The following is a 22577-nucleotide window of genomic DNA, read 5'->3' on the forward strand; positions in this document are numbered from 1 at the left end:
ATCACTCACAGTGCATTATAGTTTACTTTTACATTAAATAACATAGTTACATGACATGCCTCAATGTGCAGACCATGAAGTCACTAAATCAGAGAAAAATGTTCCTGTTCCTGTCCATAAAAATAAAAAAAAAGCACAGCCCAACTGTAGACTGCTCAACTGCATGGGTAAATTCTCCAGATTTTTTATCATTATTCTTTCACCCACATAAATGATCAAAACAAATGACAATCTCTGTGCAAAGAAGAGACGGAGCCCACAAAAGGGAGTCTGACAGCCATTTCCACAACAGATGTTTTTACAGAGGGGTGTCTTCTCTCCGCTGAGCAGTCTCACACATGAGAGACCCCCAAAAGCTTCAGAGAAACGTCCAGAAAACCAACATGTAAATTTGTAACTGCCATGTCTCAGACTAGCAGGCCCACACCAATTTTATTTCTTTAGGGGGGAAAAAAACGGAAAAATGAGAAAGAGTTATAAAAGCATGTCCAAATATACATATCAGTGTGGATGATTTGAAAAAAGGCGTAGAGATAGAATTAGAACTTCAATATCAGAAAAAGACAACAGACAACATTGTTATGTGTTATCATGAAAAGATAAGTCCCTATTGATCCAGGTTGTAGGCAAAGGCTGCACTATTGACAGGAAGACAGAATATGTCGGAGGGGCAATATTTCATACATTTGGCCTGTTCACTCCATCACTATGAGAGGGTGTTTTTCCGGGCTGTATATAATAACACGTGTGCTCTTTATTTCCCTCAGATCAATGGTAATGCGAGGGGGGCCACACAAGATGGATGCCATGGGCAGGTAAACCTATCGACTACTGAAGAGAGACACACAGACCAAGACAGGGGGGACCAACCCATTTACTGAGATGAACCTAAGCCCCACTTATTGCACCCATCTGTTGCACCTTATTAAGCCTAACAAAACTTTTTTTCATAAATGTATCTGCTGAATATTCATCAACAGTATATTCAAATTTTCTTTTTTTATGTATTAAATATATAATTGTGTGGCTGGTTGGGGAAGTTGAAGTGGAGGGAAAAAGTGCCAATGGGCTGCCTGGTGACCACTTCCTGGAGACAGTACAGGAGGCAGACGGGAAGGCAGGCTAGCCCACACAGGTGGCCCGGATCTGGATCAGGTCAGCCGCACCCTCAGACAACCAGCCAGCTCATCTCATGCTCATGCTCCAAGTCCCTTCAAGTCAATAACCTGCAGCTTTTGATAAAGAAAAAAAAGCGTAAGGGTAAAATTTGATTAAAAACATATGCCAACTTTGATTTCACTAGTGTTGCTAATACTGTACTTTTGTTATATGTCTACGCAATAACGCTTTGAATCACACGACCCAAGAAGAGAGAGGTGAAATTATTAGTGAGTCTTAGATTTGATTAAATATGGGTTATGATTGTGGAGGAGGCCTTATATTGTAAAAGTTTCAATTAATTAAACTGCACTGTGGTTGAATTCACTCTGTAAATGCACCTTTTGTAATGCTTTGGAACAGATATGTTAAGTGTTTAAAATTTTTAACAAACTCTCTCTCCAAATAATGTGCTGATCCCATCTCTCCGGCACAGGTGATTCAACTGTCAGATAATTCTGTGCCTTTGTATTGTGGATGCAATGCTACACATTCACTAAGAAAATACAATAAAATCTAAATGTGAAGTCACTCTGGCTGAACTGCAAATCGAACGTTAATGGAATAATACTGTTCCGACAGACAGCTCTAAGCATTATTGTCTAAAGTTGGGTAAAGGGTAATTAATTTGGCAGTAAATCATTCAGTGTTTTGGTGACTCTGATGAGGACTGTAAAAAAAAAAAAAAATTTGCTCAGACATCCCCCCAGCCAACCCCCAGTCCCCATTGTCTGTGTGAAAATGGAAATCTGTGCCACCAGTACAATATCCACATTATGTGCCCTGCCTCGACATTGTTGCATGACATGCTTGATTGTACCCTGGCATATAGGAACAGAAATGAGTAAACATACCATTAGCACATATTAAGCTCTTCCACTTACACATTAATGTGTAACGTATGAGTTTACACATTTTAAAATGTTTGAATAAAATACCTCTTGGACATTTGTAGAACAGTCTTGTTCTTATGCCTAAAAGCAGAAGAAATACATTCATTTCCAAATTAATTTCCCTTCATATATGTGCTTTGGACAAACTGTCTATTTCAAATTTACATTAAATACACTTAAATATACAAATACATTTATCTATTTTACTGTCACACGCATGCACAAAACAAACGCAAGGATATGGCACCATTTTAACTCAACCATTCTACTTGTTTGTGCCTCCCTCAATGGCAGTTTTAAATAATAATGTAGCTTGAGGCTAAAGGTGCAATATGTTCCTTGTTATTATTGAAGGTGTACGCCATTTGTATACATTGATTCGACTTAATGCGTGTGTGTTTATATGTGATTGTACAATGATTATACAACTGCATGTCAGAATGTTTCGCAGGTTCTTTGTTTCTTCTGTTTGATAAGAGCAATAGCAGGAGACCAAGACCAACAGCCTAAAAGAATATTTTAACCTTTATAAGAAATGGTTCTAACTTCAAAGTGATGCTGGGAGAGATATTTGTTCTATATTCATCATAGTTAAACAAAATCAGAAATTTCCTCTTTTGCAATGTGTTATTATGCACTAATTCAAACATAGCTGGAATTACTGATTGGATAAGTGCATCACTGGCTGAGCATGCTTCAGTACAGTCTCCCTCTCTCACTCACACAGAAGCATTAACTCATATCCCAACTGCTTAGCCGTGCATGCATACAAATGTGAAGTCCTTGCTCATAAAGTCAAATCAGAAAAACTGACCAAACATAAATGACTTTAGCAATCTGACAATCAATAACAATCTTCCACCACAACATCAGCACTTATTTTCTGATGATGGCAGCTGACCAAATTTAAGTATATGTTGCCTCTGTGAACTCTACTCACAACTTCTGTGTTTTAAGGTTAAGGTTCAGGTTACAGAATGAATAGTGTTGTTTTAAAAAATGACAATAAGAGCATTTCATCCCAAGATGCTATAAACTATTGTGGATCTGATGTAAGAAATAAATCTCTTTTGTTGTTTTGTTTCTACTGGAAGGTGTCAAGAGAGACATGGATGAAGTCCTGCTGTCACTAATAACTCAATGCTGCCACCTAGTGTTGGGACAACTTTTACTTTAAAAAGAAGAAAAAAAGGAAGCCAGTTTTAGCTTTAGTAGGTCTGTCAGCATGAGTTAATATTTACCGCTGAATTCTGAATTGCAGAAGATGAAAAACATGATTATATACAGGATCCAGGGTGGCTTTGCAATCATTCATTTTTGTTTGGGGCTAAATTTGACAATGCAGTTAAGAATTTGCTTTGTATGTAAAAGTGTAACCAAATGTTGCCTGAAGCTTAAATCTGTACAATTTGAATGTAAGTGTGAACATATAATTACAGTATATTGATGATACTCGTTGTGTCCAAGTGTATTAGTATGTGTTATTTGCAGAGGTGGAAAGTAACTACATACATTTACTCTAGTACTTTACTTAAGTACAATTTTGAGGTACTTGTACTTAACTTGACTATTTCCATTTTATGCTACTTAATACTTCTACTCCGCTACATCTCAGAGGGAAATATTGCATTTATACTCCACTACATTTATATGACAGCTTTAGTTACTAGTTAATTTGCAGATTTAGATTATTAATATAAAATATAAATCAACTAATAAAATATGATATATTACCATAGGTTAAGCTACCCAGCAATATATAAAGTCATTAAAATTATTAAAAGACTTCAGGGACACTCTTCTCCCCGGGTTGAGGAGTCTGACCCTGAAGACTGGATAAATAACTGATGCTCCTTTTTTCTCTGTACTCATTCAGAGCAGATTATACTGATGTATGTTTTTGCTGCTGTGAGTCCGTCTGCAGACGCTTGAAGTAAACCTACAGAAAGACAAGTGATTGCCTTGAGTGTTACTTTATTCCAAAGGAATTGCCACTACACCCCACTTTTACCAGATGCAACATTAAAGTGTTACATCAGTAATACATCAATAAGTATAATCCAGGAATATATATGATTCTAAAATGGGCCATTCTGTATAATGAGTACTTTTACTTTTGATACTTTAAGTATAGTTTGATGCTAATTCTTTTTACACTGTAGGGTTGCTACTTTTTTTAGATCCGAATACTTCTTCCACCATTGGTTATATGGCTTACATGCTGTTCTCAATGTCAGCTGTTAACACACATGGAGAAAACCAAGATGCTCTCCTTTGCTGTACATTTTACATGCTCTGCCCCGATACCTCAGCCCCACCTGTCTAGCCATGAGCTCAGAGGTGAAACAGAGTTCAGCCAAGTTGAGAATTGTTCTTGCTTGTTTTATCAGTAGCAAGTACCATATTTCCAGATGAAATACTACAGCCGGCAAGAGATACTGCCAAGGGAGCAGGGAAACAATTGAATGGGCATTAATGATTTACAGGTACATATCTGTTATAATACCAACACAGGCGGAGGTAACTGAGAGCAGGATCTGATGACATCATTGATGTTGCCTCAGATAACACCTTGATCATCAACTATGTATGGATCTGGCAAAAGATATAAGATAATGTCCAAGTGAGAGTAAACTATTAACTGGCCTAATATAGGCTAGACCAGTGTTCAGACACTGAGTCAGGAACCAAAGAGGACAACGTCTTAAACAAACATGTTAGCTGTATATTTAATTGTAAAAAAAGTTTTCATTGAAACATGAGAAAAAATTCAATGTGATCTTGTTTTAATATATATTTTTATTTCTTGATTAATCAATCCATCAGTTCCCAGAGCCTAAGGTGACTTCTTAAAATGTCTTGTTTTGTTCCATCAACAGTCCAAAACCCAAAGATATTCAGTTTGCACTGATATAAAAGAGAGAAAAACAGAAATTGGAGGAATAGGAAACAAGCAAATTCTGGGCATTTTTGCTTGAAAAATTACTCAGATGATTAATCGATAAAAATAAATAATAAAAATAGTTGCAACAGCAACAATAGTTGATCATCAACTACAAAAACGTCCTTCAGGAGTAATTAATCAATTAATTAACTTATCATTACAGCTCTAATAAAATGCTACAGTGTCTAATCTCAGTACTGAACTGGATGTATGTCAGGGTTAGTGACTATTTAAAAATTTCAATCAATAAAAGAAGTATTTAAATACAAAAAATGGCTTCTATCTCTTTTCTTAGTTCCAAAGAGCATTTCAACTCCATGTTAAACAATCAATCCAAAGAAGTTGCACACATATATAGAAATTCATTAAATAATTGCTGCATTTCACCAGGCTGTTTAGTGTTTACAATCAGAGGAAGTGACGTGCCAATGTTTTGAATCGTGCGTGCTAACAAACAGCACGTATAGAAAGCCTGTAAGCACTGCACTGACCAGCCTCCCCTTAATACATTTGGGGAAGACTTTGAGCTTCATGTCCCTATAATCACAGTAAGTTTTGCTCCAGTAAAAGTATTTCCGATATAAATAACCCACGGTGGTTTGGCATTAAGCGCTAACCGTTAGCTAGCAGTTGTTAGCTAACAAAAAACAACTTAAGCTAATGCTAGTTCGCCAACAACCTATCGTTACAGTTATTTATCTTTGAGGATACGAAGATGGTTAACCTTGTTGATGTATGAACACTAATAATATTGAGAAAATATACACGGCAATTGACTGTATGAGGTGGACAATAAACACGACTGTCCTGCAACGGTTTAGCTAATGATAGCGTAGCTGTGGCGTTAGAATATTAACCATTAGCTAGCTAGCTAATAACTAATATCCGAGTAGCTGCAATGCTAACGTCGGGCATCAAAACTAACGTTAGCAAGTTTATTATATTGCTGTAGTTACATGAGTGTGACGCAAAAGCTTTGTTTGATGACATTAGCTACATAGATATGTGAGATCAACTATTAACTTAATTTGTATAGTGAAGACGTTAAGTAATGTTAGCATCCTCAACGATTTTATTGTTGACGTTAGTTATCAATGCATCCTGGCTAACTTGACTGGTGATCCTTGTTGAAATGAATCGTGAAGTCTACCAGCTGATAAGTTCATGTAGGTCTGTCCACCACTAGCGTCCTACCGTGACAGATACTGCAGCAAGCTTTCACAACCAAGCTTTCGTAAGAGATGCTTTTGTAACATTTCTATCTAAGTCTGAGCTGATGGTGTACCATATTTGGTACATGGATGACAACTGTTGTGTATGGTTGTTTAAGGTTTGCAGTCACTGCTGCTCATTATAACTGCCTCGACCATCTGTTGTACCCCAACTCCAGCACTTTGACTCTGTATTTCCTCTACTGAACAGTAGGAGAACGCAATGGACCTCCACAAAATCATCCACAGTGCGCTGCATGAATTTATTCAGGCTTACATTCCTGATGCAGATCTCAGGTAAACAATTCCCCTTTTTTTTGCATTCTTACAAAAAAAAAAAGGCTAGTTCAGTCAGTTTTACAGTAACTTGTTGTTTGCCATTCAATGCAGCACACTGGATGATGTTCTTCTGTCTTACATCACTGGAGTCCTGGAGGATCTTGGCTCCCAGCAGAGTGTTGAGGAGAACTTTGACGTGGAGGTCTTTGCAGAGATGCTAGAAGCTTACATACCTGGCTTTGCTGCAATTGACAGGCAAAGAGACAGTCACACATTTTTCTCTGTTCTTGTTGTACTGTGCTGAATCTGTGATAAAGGAGACCTGACAACTACATTACTCTGTCATTTGTTGTTATTACAAATGTGTATTTTCATTTTGCAGTGTCAAAGTCTGTGAAATGATGTTCAGCCTGGCTTCAAAACTAGCCACTGCTCGGACCTCAGGTAGTGCTTTTATTATTATTTCTAATACATACAGCATTGTGGCAGTCTCAACCTTTCCAAATTGTTTCTTAATTTTCATAATATTGCCAAAGGAGTCATCTAAACAAACTAAATTTATTGGGCAGTTACACTAATTTTAGATGGGGATCATTAGCCTAACATTTATATTACAGTGTATTGATGTAAATGTGTTTGTTTCATTGTTAGCTGATGAAGAAAACAGTGTGCCTAAGGCAAGGACAGAAGAAATTTCATTGAAACTAACCACCCTGCGCAGTGAACCCCCACCAGGAAGAGAAACACAGTGCCTTAAAACACAGACAGAGGGCGCCACTGCCAAGGTTATAATTTCAGCACACATCAGCACATTATTTTCCTTTTCTTGATACGACTACATTTTTGAATTACTATAATTTCACTTATGCTCATTGTGTGTCCTGCTGATGACATCCATCTGAATTAGAGGTAATTTAAATGTGTATATGTCCAGCTACCAGTGTCTGAGTGGGAGGCCCAGGAGCAGCACCTGCTGGAGATGTTTCCCAAGTGTAGTCTGTCCGAGGCTCGCAGCGCCCTGTCTATTGCCAAAGGAGACATGGAGGAAGCTGTGCGCCTTATCATAGAGGGCGACGTCCAACTCAGCACCACTCCTCTTAATGTGAGTCTCTGCTACACACAGAAACACTGCCACTGTGTTTCATGTCAGCCGCTGCCTACCTTGTATATATTAGCAGTCTGATTTGATGTTATCCTGTTGCCTCAGGTAAACCATGGGAAGAGTATTTCCTCACTGGCAGACCAGAAACTTAAAGAGAGCATCCTTGAGAAGTGAGTAAGATTGCTATTATCCTGAGAAGAGCAGAAGTTGCCTTTGTTTCGGTGTGTTTATGACTGTTTCATCTCCATAGATACATGCTGGTGGACAGTGAGGATGATAACAAAACACACCGTCCTGTCGCCCCAAAAGATGTAAGTCTCTGGTTATACTCCACATTCACAATTTAGCTTCATCAAATCTGTTTCATGCAATACAACTTGTGCAATCTGGTGTGATTTTTACAGGCTCCAAAGAAGCTAGTTAGGTACCACAGTAACCAGGTGGTAACCACAAAAGGAGAGCGATATCAACTTGTGAAGAAAAATGAGACAGAGGACATGAAGAAGACATATGTCAACCTCAAGCCTGCGCGAAAGTACAGATTCCATTGATGACAGGCACAACAGTGTAAGAGCAGCTACTGACAATATTGTTTACATTATTTTCTATTTATTAAGTTCATTTAGCCTGAATTTGTTAGATTTTTCCCAAGTAAATGAATATGTTTGTTAATGTGTCAGTGGCTTATTTTTTAAAAACGTTACCGTTATATACCTTGGTTAAAACATTAAATTACATTGTTTCAGTTGCATCACTTCCTTGAGGAGCTTTTGACATTTAGTGTGACATTTTGGTGGGGATGTTGTAACTTGTGTTCTTGTTTGTGTAACAGCCTAACGTATCTACTTTTTGCCATCTCAGCAGGTCTGATGTTGCACTGACATTATTGGGTTTTTTTCTTATTTTCTTATTTTTGTATCTGTATTTTCTTTAACTCAGTACAGTATAGATTCATAATTATGAAGTTGTAGAGATTAATTAATTGTCATTTCTGTAAATAAGTTCTAGTGGTGCTGTAGAATTTCTTCTGGACATTACAAGTTTCAACTGCTTTTTTATGTGCATATTAAGTCATTGACGCCAATTTTTTTAAAGTTCTATTTTTACATCATACAAGAGTGAAACAGTGCTGTGAAAGTGGTTGGTCAAGCCTTGTGTTTTGGACAATTTGTTGTGCTACAAAATGGTTTTAAATGAAACTGACGTATAGATTTTTTTAATGCACATTTGCACAGCGGGTAACCATAGCAGTATGTGGCCATATGGAGTCTTCCTCTTTTGGATGCCTATGATGTGCTACAGATCTCCAGTATGACGCTTATGACACACCGCAGATTATACTGTGTACAGTATGACGACTAAAGAATCTGGCCTGCATGGTTAACTGAGTTATCTGGATAACTTTGCTGAACAGATCAGTTTTTTCTCAGTCCATGTTCCAGATTTGAGCAAAATTATCCAGATAACTTTGGATAATGAAGGAGGTTCTATGTTTTCGAGGCAGTTGAGAACCACCTTGAATTGTCCTCATAACAGTAAATAGTCTGCTAGAAGTTAAATCCACAAGAAGAAGGCCATAGTCCTTATCAGCTTTTATCACCTTCTATCACTACCCTTATGGCAAATAAAGGAAGAGTATGTGATAATATGCAAAGTTTTACACTATATAACATGATTTTTGTTGTGTATAATTTCTCAAATGAAAAACAGAAAAACACAGAATTTTAATTGAAAATTGAAACATGATGACCTTGGCTCAAAGCCATTTGCTAACCTGTCGCTGCGACCAGAGACCCCGAGCAGCAAACGAGAAAATGTCAAATATTTGTCAGTGACACAACTATGCCCTGATAAAACAAGTGGTGCACTTCTTTTCACAGACCTTAAATATCATTTTATTATTCAACTGTAATGGAAAACACTGTATAACTCTCAATAAATTCATTGGTAATTAATTTTCTAGCACAACAAATTAAATTCTCAAGGTGTGCACACAGCACTAGAATGTTTGGCATAATGAAGTGGAGGACTGTGGTTGCCCCTAAATGTTAGCAAAACATGCCGCTGGAGGACTTGATTTTAAAGTTCATTCCAACAGCATTATCTTTATTTTTTGATATAGATGTTTAGATTTGACAAAGTCTCTGATCATGTGTTTATTGTGAAGAGGCCTGTTGTGTGCTTTCAGGGTCTGTTTACATGATGTTACCGAAGTGGTCCTCTATCACGACTGCTTTTATCTCCTCTTGTGTTCTGTGAATTTTGCTTCGCTTGTGAATGTTGGTTGTGGAATATTTGATTGTGTGGATTCTTATTTGATGCTTGTTAGTAGTATATTAGGATAAATGGGTTGGTCAGGATTTTTTACTAGTATATACTTTTTATTATACTGTTGATTATTTGTGTTCGTCTGCATCCATTTGGAGCAGCTATAAGCAATTGTTTTTGATTGGTAGTATAATACAGTGTTCCTGAGTGTAGGTGTAACACAATCAAGTGTTGAAAAGATGTGTTGTCACTGATACTTGTCATTATCAGCAGCAACATTGTCTTTAATGACTGTATGATATTGTAGAGCATGGACTGGACTTACATAAGCTGTTTAGTCACAACTGCGTTTTAACCCTGCGCTTTGAGAAACCGCTGACGCACAATTTATAGTAAATAAATACTAATTTTTGTAGATCATTCACATCGTATTCTTTGAATTATTCACTCATGTTACTTAAGATACTAATTCAAACCATCAAATATTTTATTTCATAGCTTTGTGTGTAAGAAATCACATCTTTCAGCAGTCATTCAGAACTGTAGAACTTTGCAAACAAACTTTAATCAGAGGAACAGGGAGAGCACATACTGAATGTTGAAAACAAAAAACAGGCATCCATCAATCCATCTATGAACCCTCATCAGTCCCGCCTATTAAGCTGTTTAATGCCAGAGTTAAAACAAACATTTTGACCATATAATAAACATTTTAAAAAAACATGTCCTTGAAACACTTAGTGCCACGCCATTATTAAGCAAGGCACATATAGTAAACAGGGTTAACTTAGAAAAGAGAGATGAAACATCAATCGGGTTAATTCTTTTTTTACAGAGGAAGTAGCTCTGTTCCATCATCGTGCAATCTGTAAGAAATAGATATGCACATTGTCAGCAATTTAAAGGTTGAACTTTAATCAGACACAACAAAACTCTTGAAAACCAGTACATTCCTGGTGAATTAAGTGCTTGGGTATTCCTATTTTATAGTTCATCACTTACTGATTCATCCAATGTCACAGACAAACAAAGCTTTCTGAATATGGAGATACCCATCTACTGGTTTGTATGTTGGTTTGGCACATACAGCACAATTTATGAAATGATCCTCCCCTTTTGTTTAATATACATTTTTACAATAGTTCGAGAGAGCACTTTACTTTAAGATCTTCAAAATATGGCTGCATGTAAGTAAAAATAAGTGCATTTCTGAGGATTGTTAACCTAAAGTAATCATAAGAGCAAGTTTTAAACTGGAATTTGACTTTTGTAACCATTGCAGCTTAATTTTATCTCAGATCTGCTGGATTTAACACACCATGTTGAATATTTGTATTGTAGCAGTATAGAACCAGGTAACAATACATCAAGCTTAACATGCAGCTGCAGACTTGACCACTACATGGTACATTATGTTGCCCTGCAATGGCTGATACATAAGCTACATCCCAGCAGTCAGCTAGTTCAGTCCATTAATAACATATTAACAAAATGTAAAAATTAAGCAGTTTGCTTTAACCACTTTTACACTCATAACAGATTTAACCATCATATTCCCAAATCACCTGTAATTACTTTGAGAAGTTTCCCCAAAAACAGTATTTTAGTATAAACAGCAGTATTTGCTTTTAATTCTTAAAGTTAACCATATTTGCAACTAAAATTGCAGTATGTAATTTGTTTTCGGTACTCCCTCACCTATTACTTGTACACAGAATAGCACATCCAATAAAGTCCTTAAAATATAAATCAAACAAGCAAGAGCATAAATAAAACACAAAGCAATCACTCAGCTAAAATAACTTAGCTGCAAGCAGTCACATATTCCTTCAGCTGAATATACGACCCACCCCCCCACACACACACGCATATTTTTGATCATATTTCATCACAGTTTTTAATCACTGTACTTCTGTGTTTTATTGCTGTGCCTATGCTGTCTTCTTTGCAACAGAAAATTCTTGCTGATCACTCCCCAAAACCATGCAGGTAGACAGAGATAATGCAGATTACGTGGATAAATATTTCACACTTACAAGACCTTTCGTTTTTAGAGGTATGAACCAAATCCGTCTTAAAGCTATCTTAATGATAAAGATGGAGAATACAGTATAGTCATTCAAACACAACTGTGTTATTACATGTATATAAGAAATGTCCTGTGTCTAACTGATGTGTACTGTATATATATATATATATATAATACCTCTTGACTCATTCATTAGTGGTCAAAATATTTAGGTACCAATCTCAGACAACTTGTACTGACTGGGTGTGCAAATGCACCCAAATACCCATTAGCTTGAATTATGAGAATGTTGAGAAAACACTGGTTCACATAAATATATCCACAAGTCTATAAATTAGACCTCCTCTTCAAAGACTTCAAGTAGAGCAAATTCCGATGCGTTAGTCAGATGTGTCTTCTGTAATTGTTGTATTTGCAATGACCATGGCTCTCGGCGACAACTGAAGCAGAATGGTTTCCAGATGGCCGCTTATTGCCATGCAGTGATACGTAGCTCCAAAGTCAGAATGCACAGAACACACGCAGCAGTCTCACTTTCACGTGCATACCGTTTCCAAAGCAGTTTAGTTAACATTTTCATGGGTGGGGCTCTAACTGTGATCCTGGTCATATCGTCCCTTGATCATCGTTTTCAGCAAAGGTCCAACCTACAGAAAAACAAATGGATTCCTGGTTATGATAAGCTACTTCATAGTATCTGACATATTACATTGTTTCACTCATTGTCCCAGGCTGCATATACTGTATCTTTCCTTTGTACTAAATCAATTAAGCCATAAATATTCGCAGTAATTGGGTTGCTGGAAGGGTCAGCATGCCCCAGGGATTTCATGGAACAGGTGACCTAAATTTGGGTCTGATTTGATGTTCTAGAAACTGGCAGTGTGACATTCATGTGTGACTTATGCAATCAGTACACTGATGATAGGAAAGAGTTTGTATTGCAAAGAGAATATAAAAGCAAGTGCTTTTACCTCATGTGGGTCTCCAAGTGCTTCTCCCAGCATCTTCTCAATATTTCTCATGATGGCCACCTTCTGATGAGCTCGCAGGGGGTATTCTATCCTCTTGGGTGTGGGGGCACCCTGAACCAATGAGTCAAAAAGGTGAGTGATCATGAAGAAGGATGTAGTGGCAAAGACAACACAAATGTTGAAGTAACAGTTGTAATGACTCAAATATGCATACTTTGTACCAGAAGTTTACAGTGATCGTCACTCCACCATTCAACAGTGATTCAATGTGATGCCACCTGATGAAAGAAGAAAAATATAAATAACTAAATTCATCAAACTCTGGCTGAGAGAGTAACTTCTTCCTTTTATTTAATGTCAGCATCTTACATGCAAGTAAGACATTGTTTGAGAAACTACAGAGAATAGATAATCTACATCGATAGAATAGGCAGTTTAGTAAGCAGGAAACACACCGTTGTCTTGCACTTTTTCTTAGTGGTGACATTCATGGGAAAACACCCAAAAATAAATGCCAATGCAAGGAAATGTAATCACTGGGTGCAGGCATCTCCAGCGAGTGCAGTGACAGCTTCCAGGCCAACTTTAATCTTTGAGCTTATGTACAAAACTGCAATATAAATTTAGTTTATTCTTGAACTAAAGCTTGTGCAAGGAGGTTTTTATTTTTAATATGAGCTGAAACCCTCCTTGTAAACTACTTTAAATCAACACACACTAGTAACTATTATGACTATGTATATTTTTTTCTTACCAGTTTATAAAATAACACCAATGCCCTGCACTCGCTGTGGATTCATGCTCTAACACATAAGCTTTATTACTAACAATTACGACTGCATTTATACAGTAGTTACTTTTAACAGCACAAATGTCTAACAATTCTGGGGCAATCAATAAGGCACAGTAAATACTCAATAATACAAAAAAATTGATGATAATAATTTTCTAACAGCATGTTGAACAGTTAAATCAAAGAATATCATACTGAAATGCAGAAAGCATGAAAACACAGTGCATCCAAGAAAAACTCAATGCCCTAGAGATAATCAGCTGATTTAGTGGTGGAGCTGATTTTTCTACACAAGTAATGTTGGTATACATAATTTCTATAGAAAGGTCATACAGAAGTACTTCTTACCAATACATGGGGATGTAGAGCACATCTCCTGGGCCCACAACAGCCTCATAGCCAACAACATTTTTAAAATTGGGAAACTTCTCATAATCGGGGTTATCAAAATCAACCTATAAATGAAAAATATGGATTTATTACAAAACATGAACATACTGTACCTCATACATCTGTCTTTATTAACTGCAGACATTTAATTCCTTCCTACTTTTCTGACATTTGTTTGAAAATAAGTCTTACTTTAGAATAATGTACCAATTTTGACAAAATGTATGTCCTTATTTCAAGTGTTCTGAACACAGTATCTTAATAATAAACTTTCTTTAATGTGTAGACACCACTGTATGATGTCTTTGAAGGGATTCCCTCTTTCTAAGAGCTTTACTGTGAATTATCTATAGATGAAGGTAACTGAACTAAATCACAAATATGCTATTACATAAACAAAGTTCTATGGCTTACTTGGCTCTGTCTGTCACAGGGGTGATGAACAGGGTATGGATAGAGACACTCAAACTGGTCTGGAGGGAAGAGGATGCATCTCTTATGGCCTTTGATCTGTGCAAAGAAGTTCTGCTGTTCGTCGTAATGCGCTGGTGTCACATTGCCTACGGTGAGAGAATATTAATAGAAAATGTGATGTGTGGAAAACTTTGAGAATGAAAATTGAGAAGCCATATTATCCTACATTATACATCAGCAACTGTGAAACTGCATTTCTTAATGTCAGAACCCTTACCCTCCATGCCTATGAGCAGCAGGTTGGATGTCAGCTGTCCCCAGTTTCTCTTGGCTTGCTGCTTGTTGATCCAGTTCCAGTTGAAACCAAGGAAGTCAACAACAATCTTCTTCCCTACTGTGTCATTCAAGGTCTGCTGCAGATATACCCTTGAAATGCACAAGAAGAGCAACATGCAAAATGTTTGAGCCACTTTGTTCTACCTGAAACAACTCGCAATGCAGCTAATTGCTAGAAATGTGACTGCAGGATATAAGCTTGTGTACAAGGAACTTCTATTTCAGTAGACTACATCTTCTTTAAACCATGAAGAACAATATGATATTGATGGAAGGGGACAGTGTCAATCCAAACAGATAACAACCACTGTGAGCGTCAGTGAGTCAAATAGCAAGTTCACTTTAGTAAGTGATCTGTGTGTGCGTTGCCAGGCCAAGTCAGGTCACAGTAATAGGCTGCTCCCCAGATTCTCCTGTGTAAATGCTTAGTCGTTTGCTCTACTTTCCTGTACTGCATTACATGAGAGAAAACACCCTTCACTGTCAAGCACGCCTGCAGCATAATCACATCTTGGATTGAGCATCAGCACAGGCAGGGTTAATATAAACATAGCTCATATCATATTCCTATTCCAACTAAAATATCCTTATAAATATATCTCACCTCTCCTCTCCTTCCATTTCCTCCGTTATATGCATTTTATCCACAAATTCAGAGAATTTTATTTCCATTCGTTGTGACGTAGGGACAAAGTTCTCAAAATTAGCCATTTTTTTCTCATCATAGTAGAGGAATTTGTGGTTTTTGGCAGTGTAAACAGAGAAGTCTCCATTTCCAATGTTCTCCTGGAGGTAGGCAATGTCCCATTTGAGAGCTGGATACACAAGGTTTGTGTCTGTTAAAACCACTGGTTCCTGAAAACAGATAAGGGACAATTCAATACAGTAATATTACAAAAGTTGAGATTTTTTATAGTTTATTTTGAGTGAATTAGCCTATACACTTAGGAATAATCAATGCAAGACTGCTGAAAGGGCTATATCACTGGTTGCCCATACTATTTTAAAATTATTGTGGTATTATATATTTATTTATTGCCTCATCTTTAAGTGGGTTTTTTTCCTAAATCTACAGTAGTTGCATAAAACTGCAATTAAGTTTTACTTTCATGTGGTTCATAAAATAGGTGAAATATAATTAAAACTGCAAAAAAAGTCCTTAAAAATTTTATTTTATTCTTTTAAAGTAAAAGACGTGTTATATAAACATTAACGGTTGCTGCACGTGCATCATCTTGATTGTGTCACAGTGTTTTACCACATAAAATCCCGAAACGATTTATATTTCTGTCAAGAATAACCTTTTAATCAAGAAGGAACATAAATCCCCGCGCAGTGCATCGACACTGCAGTGTAAGTCATTGGACACACTGAGCTCCGAGGGCTACGTGACTAACTGAACGTAGACCGCTGGGCGCGCTCCCGTTGCCTGGCTCTCGGTTTCACTTTCGCCGGAGAACGCGGGGAGAGTGCGGTCCCCAAGAGTTAAAATGAAACGCCGTCGACTAACTTTAGTGTGGTCGGTGTTCAAGTTGCGGCTTCTGAGTCATATAAACAACCGGCTACATGTGATGCTTTTTGGCTTTCACGTATTGCGTTGACTGTAAAATCGGCTTTGTGTAATAATAAAAATGTATCTTGTATCGCTGTTCTGTAAACACTGTCGCACGCGCGCTTATGTGAATGGTCGTTGGGGGAGTTCTAGAATAATAAGACCGTTGAATTCCAATTCTAAACTAAAGAGGGAAGAAATGAAGAGGTCACTCCTAATGTGAGCCATGAGATCACTTTGTGTGATGGTGTATTTATTCATTCATGTGTCAGAGTTAATGTTTGAAACTGAGAGATTACTCAAACAGCTCCTGTTGAAAATGACCATGAACTCCAGTTTCTTCACTCCAAACAAATAGCCTAACATTCACTTTTAGCCTGTTTTAAATTATAAATATGCAATAGTGCAAACCATGCCTACTGTAGTGAATAAAGGGACACATGCTTTTACTTTTATGTTCCTCAATATTAACCATAACCACTGATTTTGTTGCCCATCATAATCCTATTTTGTCTGCATATTCCAGTTCACACACCAATTTTCACATCAGCCTCGTGACTTCTTGGAAGCAGACTTTAAGCATACAAGAATGGAAAATTGTATATCTCACAGTAGACATTTTAGTGCAAATTATGAATCTCAGTTAACAAAAAAAAAAATTCTCAGTTTTAAAATGTTTTTTCACTTCACTTGAGCCACGTCACAAAGTACAAATGTGGTGCATGGGTTATTTTGACAGATTGCTGAGTTACTAATCTTGTAAACCATTTCTCAAGAGCTGACTATTATAGGTTAGTGTGCAATAGATTCGCCAAAATCTGAGTGAAGAAATGGAACCTGGTCAATTTTGAGAAGTACTTTAGATGACACATTTCTGTTCCTGTCTACACTAATAATGACTAGATAGAAGAGAACGTTATTCTTAATACAGAATCTAATTTGCTATAGGCCTACACATCTTTTTGGTTTGCACCCGGATGACACACTTTAATGAACTCCTGAATGTTTCCATTTTCTCAGGAACCACTAACTACACAAATTATAGCACTAGCAGGCTGCCCATTCTGCCCTCTGTGAAATGCAATCATAAGAAAACAAGCTGATTTTTCTCCTAACCAGAAAATGCACCAACATATCTGCAAAGCTATCAATTGATATGTTGTTTTTTTTGCACACTACCTGATGTGACATCACTAATTGGGTTGTCCTTGAATCCCAATCGGCTTTGCAGTTTTATTATACTGTCATTCCCAAAAGTACAAAAAGCCCACTGATAGTAACCAAAGACACACTTTGACAAAATCTTAACAGTTGGGCTGCTTATTTTAATGAACAGATTAGCAAAGGCAAAAGCAAAAATAACCTCTCTGTTGTTATGTATCCAGTATGTAGGATTTAGTGGCATCTAGCATCTTTGCAACCATTTGAATACCTCTCGCATCACCCTCCCCTTACAAGCTTGTAGGAGAAACTATGGTGGCCAATGGCCCAATTTAGAGCCAGTGATTGGTTTGTCCGGTCTACTGTAGAAACATGGCAATGCAACATGGCGGCCACCGTGGAAGGGGACCCGCTCCCTCTGTAGATAAAAACGGCTTATTTTTAGGTAATGAAAAGACAATTATTCTTATTTTCAGGCGATTATACACCAATTAAAACATATTTATAAATATTGTATTCCATTTCTGCCAATAGCTCCTCCTAAATTTTAACCACTGGACTTTTAACATAACGTTACTGTGATGTCACCATTACAAATTGAGCTACTTGACTTCTAAAATTAAGCTACATCTCTGATGAAATCTTCCACTCAAGACCATGTTAAGAAATAAACGAAAACAAAATGATATACAGTTCACTGTTACTTTCAATACCTCTCTATACATTCATACGATAATGTACACTAATGACTGTTGACCTAATATAGTTTCCAAGCTGCATCTTCTTGAGTTAAACTGATATAAAAATGTTTGCGGTGCAGGTCTACCTTTGCGGTTCTTGCTATAAAAAGCTCTGAGATCCCTTAACCGATAGATCGGGCAAGTAAGATGCGTTAAAAGTTTCAGCAAGCTAACTCAGTCGGTTTACCTCATTGTTTATTAGTATCTCTGCTCTGGGGTCCGTATGAGACAGTCTGGGAATGGGCTTGGTTGGGAAAGAATATGTTCGGAGCTGAGACTCATCCCAGTCCCTGTTCTGGACGCCAGTGAAAGCGGCGCTACCTTCGCCCGCCGCCGGGTCAGCCTCTACAACGGTCGGCGCTTCCATGGTCGTCGACAAGCGCTGATTAGCTGCCTCCGTCCTCCTTGCAATGAAACAACCAGAGACTGGCTTTTCTTCCAGACTCTACTCTGCTAGGCTCCAGAGTCAGCAGCGGGACTATCACACAACGTTTCCCATTCACAGTTATTAAATTAATTAAGGAAATCTGCACCGTCCTGCCGACAGCAAACCCCTCTCTCCGGCTCTGTTCCGTGTAGGTGTTTACACACTGTGTTGACAGACAGAAAACAAACGACACAAACTAAAATAGTAAGGGAAACACTTCGATAATTGTATGCCCAGAATATCGGACAGCGACACCTGCAGGACTGGGTGACTAAATGCTCATGCTGTAATAGTTTGGCTCTACCACTAGAGGGACCTATTGCACTTGTTTTTCAGAAAATTGATTGTCAAACAAACATTCACAGCTCTAGGGAATATTACACTGCGCTGAGTGAGCATGATGAAACTGCATGCATGGATTTAAATTATATAAGAAGTTCGAATCCAGTACTGTATCTAACTTAGCTACTTATACACCTCTACATTTCAGAGGGAAATATTGTACGTTTTACTCTTCTACTTTATTTCACAGCTATAGTGACAAGTTACTTTTCAGACAAAGATTTTACATATAAAACATATAATGAGTTTATAAAATGTGATGCATTGTCATAGATTAAACTACTCAAAAGTACATAAAGCAGTTAAAATTTATTTTTAGTTAAAATTATTTTTAAATGTTATATTATTTTGTATTATTAAAGTATATGAATATAATAGTATAACACTGGGAGGGGTCATTCTACATAATAAGTACTTTCATTTTTGACACCAAGTACATATTGCAGATAATACTTATGTACTTTTACTTAAGTAAAATCTTTAATGCAAGACCTTTACCTGAAATGGAATATTTTTATAGTGTGGTATTGCCACACTTAATTTAAGTGATCTGATTCTGAATCCGTCTTCCACAAGTGGTGGTCTGAGCAATGAGCTGTACAGTAGGAAGCAATAACAAGTATAACACAGGACACAATGCAATCGTTTTTCATCAGACACATTGAGAAGTTGTCCCTGCTCTCTTTGGCTTTTTTCTCTATGAAATATGTGAAAGACTGAGCAAACACTTTTGAAATCCTAATATTTAACTATGGTTATCATTGCCTCAGCATTACTTTATTGATCAGTGGCCGATCATTCTTCATGAGATAGCAGTGCACACTGTACCTTGCTCGGTGGACTTTATCAGCCAATGGAGCCTTGCTCTGTTTTGTCATTGTCACACTGGTATTGAACTAGATGGAGTAATCACTTTCATCATTGGTACTCTGTATTTTTAACCTTTTTGTGACAGCTTTTTAAAGCCACCAACAGGCATAATTTTAGCTCAAAAGTACAAAAGCATTTCCTGAAATTTTTGTAAAACCTGATACATCTTGTATGTTTTCTCTTGAGTCAGGCTGCATCAGCAGATTTCCACAGCAGCGACTAGATTGGGCTCCCTGGTGGGTTCCCATGCTCTGTGTTTCCTGTGCAGATCAGTGAGCTGAGCTGATCCCTCTGATGCTCCTCTCCCCCCATTCTTTGCAGATACCCACAGCCAGGAGATTGACCACCCTGGTGAGCCTCAAGAAGCTTGTATCTCAATCCTGCTGACACACACACCACTGCTGTCTTCTCCCCAACAGATGCACTACTGTCAAAACAAAGACTCTCTCGAGGAGCTACTGTTACAATGAAACCGTTTCCTGATGAGTGTTAAGCATCCGATTACTGCTGAAAACATCCAGTTTCTTGAGCTTACAGCTAATGCAATAATGATACAACACAGGTAACTACAGACTTCAGTTTTGTTAACCACTTCAAGAGTGCATGGTGGACGTCCCACTCATCTGTACTCATCAGTGTTGGCTTTCCCTCACATTCATACTGACCCTCTCCCCTCTAGGTGTTGTAGGTCCAGAGCTCCTAAGCCATAAATCCTATTAGTCAAGGATTCTCGGAAACATTATAAGTCGTTTTCCCATCTTTTATTGATTGTATTATCTCTCACTACTTGAGAGAAATCTGCCCAAATGAACAAAAAGCACCCAATTCCACCTCACACCAAAACTCAAAATTTGATAACAATCATCTTTCAATGCTATAGTAAAAAGACATTTACACATTTCTATCAATAATCTCTGGTGTTCCCTACAAAAGTTTAAATTGATCACTCAAGCTCTGTGAGCAAGCGTCTGCTTGAAAACCCCACTCTTCCTCTGTGGTGTTGCATCTCTCTCCGGCACCTCGGGCTCATGTGTTTTGGCAAATTTAACATGGCAGGGCCAGCCTGAGAGACAGAAGTTTAGACCCCTCGGTCGGAGGTCATGTCACTCTCTGGGGGGGGGGGTGTAGTCTGAGTCATGATCAACGTTATGTGCTGTTTCACACACTGTTAAAATGTTTTTCATTCAGTGCATCTCCATTCCATTTGTGTGGTTGTTCATTTGAAGGAATAACATCAACAGAGAGATGATGAGGACATGTTGCATGTTTTTGTACGTCTGTAATTCAGGTTTTTGCCTCCTACTGTGAATCTCATCGCCAATATAGTGGTCCATTATGTTATGAATATAAGAACACATCAGTGATTGAAGACAAATACAAAAGTATGGTACAGCTGGGTAAAGTGTAAGTGTTACAGTGTGCAATGCAATGTTTTTGCTTCTCTCTGTTGACCCTGCAGTCCAGCACCTGACGTTGGGTCTCCAGGTTAAGCACAGCATTATCTTCATACACTGCCTACTAGAGCAATGCCCACTCTTTCATCTCTGCTGCTGGTGCACAACTGATCTTGACTGAATAAGCGAACGGTGTCACAGGTGTGTCAAACTGCTGCACTTTAAAACGGCCAAACACGTTTTTCTTTCCCACACATTATCTGATTGCCGTGTCAGCAGGCTTTCCATTGTGGGATGATTTTTTTACATGTGGGTGTAAGTGGGAAATTTTCTGCTGAGAATGAGCCAGCGCGTGACAGCATGACTCACATAATTAACCCCCCCCCCAAAAAAAATACATTGAATGAACTTTTTGACGTGCCTCCGTTGTACTCCCTATCACAGTAAATTGCAGAACATCCACAGAGCCGCGGGGCAAAAGCTTGGTATGCTTGGTTTTGTTGGTGAGAGGGTTTTGCTGCATGCCAGGCAGAGCAATCCAGCCAGCTCACAGGGGTCATCAGAGGAGGGAGGAGTTTTGATTATGATCATTATTTGGTAAATAAGATGTCAACAAGGTGTTTCCTTGACACTTTATTGAGTAAAAGGAGGAAGGTGCAGAAATGAACGCCCCCTCCTCAATGGGACCTCTAATCTCCTCTTTCATGTCCCATCTCGTCTGAAGGGTTTCAGCTTGGGCTGCCATGTGCTAGTCTGCCTGGGCCTGGCACTTCTTACTTGCAGGTGGGTTGAGTATCCTGGCAAGCATGTGTTTATAAAACCCACTTGTTTGGGCACAATACTTGAACTAACTTCTTTTGAGAGAACAGTGTGAATCTGTGCAAAGCCTTTTCCCAAAGTCCTTTAGAAGGCGACAGCCCATTGAGAGTAGAGAAGAAGGGATTACCTTCCTCGACAGTGGTGCATTTCCGAGAGAGCTGATTAGCTCTGCATTCATTGTTAAATCGAGCAAAGGAAGGCCCTAGAGGAGTGAAAGGATCCAAATAGGTGGGCCCAGAAATAAAACAGCCGCAGGAAGCCCTGCACAGGCAACCCAAAGTTTTCCCAACATTTCTTTCCCCCACTCCTAAAGAGGTGCGGCGTGAAAAAGGAGATTAGCATACAAAATTAGAGGCGGGATGATTTTTAAGGGCAACTTGCCTCATGCCCTCCACCCCCACGGCCCTACTCTGTCTGGACAAAGTTAATTAAACTAGTATTAAACAGTAAAGAAACTTCCAAGCGCTTGGGAGTTAGGGGG

General features: G+C 38.1%; 2 protein-coding genes across 3 annotated transcripts; one reads left to right on the plus strand and one right to left on the minus strand.

The window, feature by feature from the left end:
- The first annotated feature begins 5386 nt into the window (after positions 1-5386).
- Positions 5387-10275, plus strand: cuedc2 (CUE domain containing 2). 2 transcript variants are annotated; one of them, XM_044214400.1, is made up of 9 exons: positions 5387-5543; positions 6418-6503; positions 6597-6740; positions 6868-6929; positions 7137-7270; positions 7420-7587; positions 7693-7757; positions 7838-7898; positions 7992-10275. In XM_044214400.1, exons 2-9 carry the CDS (start codon positions 6430-6432, stop codon positions 8136-8138), a joined length of 855 nt encoding a protein of 284 aa, XP_044070335.1. In that variant the 5' UTR covers positions 5387-5543; positions 6418-6429; the 3' UTR covers positions 8139-10275. The 2 variants fall into 2 exon arrangements, with proteins under 2 accessions (XP_044070335.1, XP_044070337.1); XM_044214402.1 differs by having other exon boundaries at positions 5401-5543; positions 6421-6503.
- A 125-nt stretch (positions 10276-10400) lies between these two features.
- Positions 10401-18847, minus strand: hif1an (hypoxia inducible factor 1 subunit alpha inhibitor). The gene is made up of 8 exons (XM_044214399.1): positions 18432-18847; positions 15396-15646; positions 14733-14881; positions 14456-14601; positions 14000-14106; positions 13073-13136; positions 12859-12969; positions 10401-12531 (listed from the first exon to the last, which is right to left on the minus strand). Exons 1-8 carry the CDS (start codon positions 18609-18611, stop codon positions 12475-12477), a joined length of 1065 nt encoding a protein of 354 aa, XP_044070334.1. The 5' UTR covers positions 18612-18847; the 3' UTR covers positions 10401-12474.
- Positions 18848-22577: the final 3730 nt, after the last annotated feature.

The sequence above is a fragment of the Siniperca chuatsi genome, linkage group LG11 (assembly GCF_020085105.1).
Source record: "Siniperca chuatsi isolate FFG_IHB_CAS linkage group LG11, ASM2008510v1, whole genome shotgun sequence".
Taxonomy (NCBI): Eukaryota; Metazoa; Chordata; class Actinopteri; order Centrarchiformes; family Sinipercidae; genus Siniperca; species Siniperca chuatsi.